At 46.2% G+C, this 3403-nt stretch overlaps 1 protein-coding gene and 1 long non-coding RNA gene across 3 annotated transcripts in view; one reads left to right on the top strand and one right to left on the bottom strand.

Annotated features, from left to right (window-relative positions):
• Nucleotides 1–255: 255 nt before the first annotated feature.
• On the bottom strand, nucleotides 256–3397 carry Amigo2 (adhesion molecule with Ig like domain 2). 2 transcript variants are annotated; one of them, XM_008841305.3, is made up of 2 exons: nucleotides 2908–3397; nucleotides 256–2703 (listed from the first exon to the last, which is right to left on the bottom strand). In XM_008841305.3, the coding sequence occupies exon 2, from the start codon at nucleotides 2644–2646 to the stop codon at nucleotides 1096–1098; it is 1551 nt and encodes a 516-aa protein (XP_008839527.1). In that variant the 5' UTR covers nucleotides 2647–2703; nucleotides 2908–3397; the 3' UTR covers nucleotides 256–1095. The 2 variants fall into 2 exon arrangements, with proteins under 2 accessions (XP_008839527.1, XP_008839526.1); XM_008841304.3 differs by having other exon boundaries at nucleotides 3056–3397.
• The window catches only part of LOC115071718, a 30343-nt gene continuing 30109 nt past the window's right edge, over nucleotides 3170–3403 (top strand). Inside the window, exon 1 of the long non-coding RNA XR_003850805.1 lies at nucleotides 3170–3301. This is a non-coding gene — a long non-coding RNA (uncharacterized LOC115071718). The remainder of the gene's footprint in view (nucleotides 3302–3403) is intronic.

The following is a 3403-nucleotide window of genomic DNA, read 5'->3' as shown; positions in this document are numbered from 1 at the left end:
CAGATGATTCCCAGGTGCTCACTTGTTATCAAACTAAAATTGAAGTGTCTTTCAAACCTGGTGGGATGCATGTGATGCAGGGAGTAAAAATCTGTTTAGAACACGAAAGCCTTTTCTCCCTCTAAAATAGTCTCTATTCTAACAAGAATTTTGAAGAGACATTTGCCATAGATGTTGCTTTACACAAAATAGCACAATCTAGTCACATAAGACATCTTAGATTTACATTTGTAAATAGGTAAATAAAGCAAAACATCAAGTCACAGAGCACATATATTTACATTAATTTAAATGTCTAAAGCACAATACTTTTGGGTCTATTTAGTCTTTCATATAACTAAAATTTACATACACACAAACATATGGACACATTTTAGTCCGCTACAACAAAGGTTTAAGAAGTTACTCAGACATTTTGGTACTGGCACACATTCTTGGCAACACATAATGACGCCTTTCATTTTTCAGCGAGGTCTTCCGTGCCGGGATACAGCACAGAAGACAGTGCAGAACAAAGATAGCCAAACAACTGCACCTTTCTTGAACTAATTTCATGCCGTGTAGGATGGAGCATTACCCAGTAATGTTATCAATAGTTTGTCCATTCTGATCTGAATGATGATTTTGGCTGAATAACCCCCAAACTAACTTTATGCCCTTTTCTACATCTTTTAAAAATGAAATAAGTCACCAATGCTTTCCTTTAAAAATAACTCAACTTTGGTCCTAGTAAGTTAGCAGAGTCTATTTTTAAAGAATACTAATACATAGTTTCCTTTTTCCTTTAAGATAACTAAATAAAGGAATAATGTTGGCCATACCACCTTCAGACCAGCTTTGGAAACATCAGTGATGCTGAAGGCTAAGATGCTGTTATCTAGAACTTAAACTTTCAAAAACAACCTCATCTGTCTCCAACACACTGAAGAGCCAATGTGCTTTGCTTTACTTCCTAGCAACCATCTTAAGACACCATTTGGTTTTAGCTCAAAAGACAAAGCAACACAATTTCTGTCTTGCTATTTATTTTGTGGACCACACAAAGTTAAATGGAGAGAGATTAAATCACGCTATCATACACATACAGGCACACGATTAGGTGGATGCCACAAAGGGTGTGTCTGAGAACACAGAATTGATTGAATCTGAATCAGATTTTGCCCTGGTGGACTTTAAGATACCCTCAGCTATAACCGTCTCGCTGGGAAAGGCCTTGACTTTCCCATTCTGCCCTGCAGCAGGACCCTTCAGGGGTTCCAAGAATACCACTCTTTTACCTGCCTTCCGATCATCAGCGGAGGCATCGCTAGCGGGGCCGGGACTGAGAATAGACGAATGAACATTGCTTTGGTTCAACACAGTTTTCTGTCTCCTGGCTTTACATTTGCAGGGGCACGGTGTCAGATAGAGATACAGAAGTACCAACACTATACTGGCCACACAGGCAGCCAGGGTGGTAAAAGCTGTGTTGAACGCCTCATGAGCATGGGACTTGTTTACAGTGAAATTGCTCACATTTATTGTGACATCCACAGTTTCATTTAACAGGCGTTGCCTATTCATTGCAATACAAGAATAAACTCCAGCATCCTCAAAACGAGGGCTTTCTATAACCAGACTTCCATTGTAAAACACACGGAAATTTTCCATCTCTTTATCTGGCTCCAGCAGTCTGTTATCCGGACCAACCCAGACGAAATCCGTATTTCCATTACCAGTTTTGCTGTCACAGTGGACGATCAGCCTTTCCCCCACCTGAGCCTCGTGAATAAAGCCAAGTGCATGGAAAGAACCATTGATGATGCTATCCGAACAATTCATAAAACTGTCCTGGAGCAGGAACAGCTGACGGGAGTGCCTAGAGTCAGACCACAGGCGACAGGAGTAATCATTCTTAAAATCCATCACTGAGCTAAAGTGCCTACGGTACCAAAAGATCAGCAAGGCATACAGGGAACAGTCACAGACAAATGGGTTTCCATGAAGGTAGATGCCTCTCAACTGTTTTCCTGGCACTAAATTTATGTGGTGCATTGGTATGGAAGGGATCCGATTATAAGAAACATCTAAAAATGTCAGTTCTGCCAGCTTGAACCTTCCAACATACAAATCCATAGGAAACTGTGTGAGGAAGTTTCCACTTAAATAGAGTTTCTGCAACCCGGTGAGCCCTCCAAAGGCAGAAGGATCCAGGTGGGAAATGTGGTTGTTGTAAAGCAGAAGCACTTCCAGAACCTTCAGCTCTTGGAACACGGCACTTTTCACCGTCTTCAGCCTATTGGATGACAAGTCTAGACACTTGAGATTTGGAGCTGTGGAAAAACTGCCTGTGGAAATGCTGGTGATATTGTTGTGCCGAATAATTAGAGTGTTCAGGTTGACAAATGATACCGGGATCCACTCGGAATCCAGAAGCCCAATCCTGTTATAACTCAGATCCAGTCTTTTGATCAGTCTGAAAAGGTTCCCGGGCACCTTGGACAGGTTTTTGTTGGTGCAGCTGACGATGTCGGTGGCACAGATGCAGGCCGTGGGGCACAGTCCCAAGGCGCCAGGGCTCATGGCCACTGAGATCACCAACAAACACAGCAGCTCTTTGCAACCTGGTCTGACAACTCCAGGCAGTGCGTGTAACCGTAACGACATTATGGTCGCCTCTGAGTCTCCTCCAGGCGCTTTTCACCAGCTCAGCCTCCCATCCATCTGGCAGTAGTATTAAAAAAGGGAGGAAAAGCATGAGTTAACTACCACTAGTGAGCCAGCCCTTTAGAGTCATACCGTATTTACTTTCTTTCCAATTAACTTTGGAAATGGGTCTAATTTCGCACAGAGGAGTTCTACGCTGCATTTTAAAAGGAAACCTGTTCAATGCATTTCCGCGCCCCTCCCCACCAGGTTCCTTCTTACCTACAGAAATTTACAGGCACATCCTCTCCATGCAACCCTCTGGCCATCGGAAACTCAACGTTTAAGAAAATGAATGCATTCTGCCTTAACTCCCTCCACGGACACAAAAATACACAGCAGCATCCTATAAACAATTAAACGGAAATACTTAGCAAGCCATCGTCTAGCCGAGGACTCGGGCGCTGGGACGCGTCAGGCGCTCCGGACAGGCCTCCGACGGCGGGGTCTTCAGGTCCGTGCGTCCGTCTGTCCGTCCCTCCGCAGGTCCCCCGGCCCGGGCTGCGCTCTCCCTCGCGCTCCGGCGGGCGGCAGCCTCTCGCCGGCTCAACTTTGGGGAGTTTGAGGCGACGGCGGCGAGGCGGGCGCGGCTCTCCCGGCTCTGCGCGCACTGAAGGTACCGGCCGCGGGAAGCGGGGACGGCGGGGCGGGCGGCGGGAGGACCCGGGCCGCCTGTGGGCGCTCGCAGGCTGCAGGGCCCGGGCTTCCGCGCCCGCCG

The sequence above is a fragment of the Nannospalax galili genome, unplaced genomic scaffold, assembly GCF_000622305.1.
Source record: "Nannospalax galili isolate Female #2095 unplaced genomic scaffold, S.galili_v1.0 scaffold841, whole genome shotgun sequence".
NCBI classification, from domain to species: domain Eukaryota; kingdom Metazoa; phylum Chordata; class Mammalia; order Rodentia; family Spalacidae; genus Nannospalax; species Nannospalax galili.
Note: the sequence above shows the minus strand (reverse complement) of the source record. Positions and strands in the feature narration are given on the sequence as shown.

Bases quoted from the DNA above. Each gene is read 5' to 3' on its own strand.
- Amigo2 (XM_008841305.3), bottom strand. From the start codon at position 2,646: ATGTCGTTACGGTTACACGCACTGCCTGGAGTTGTCAGACCAGGTTGC.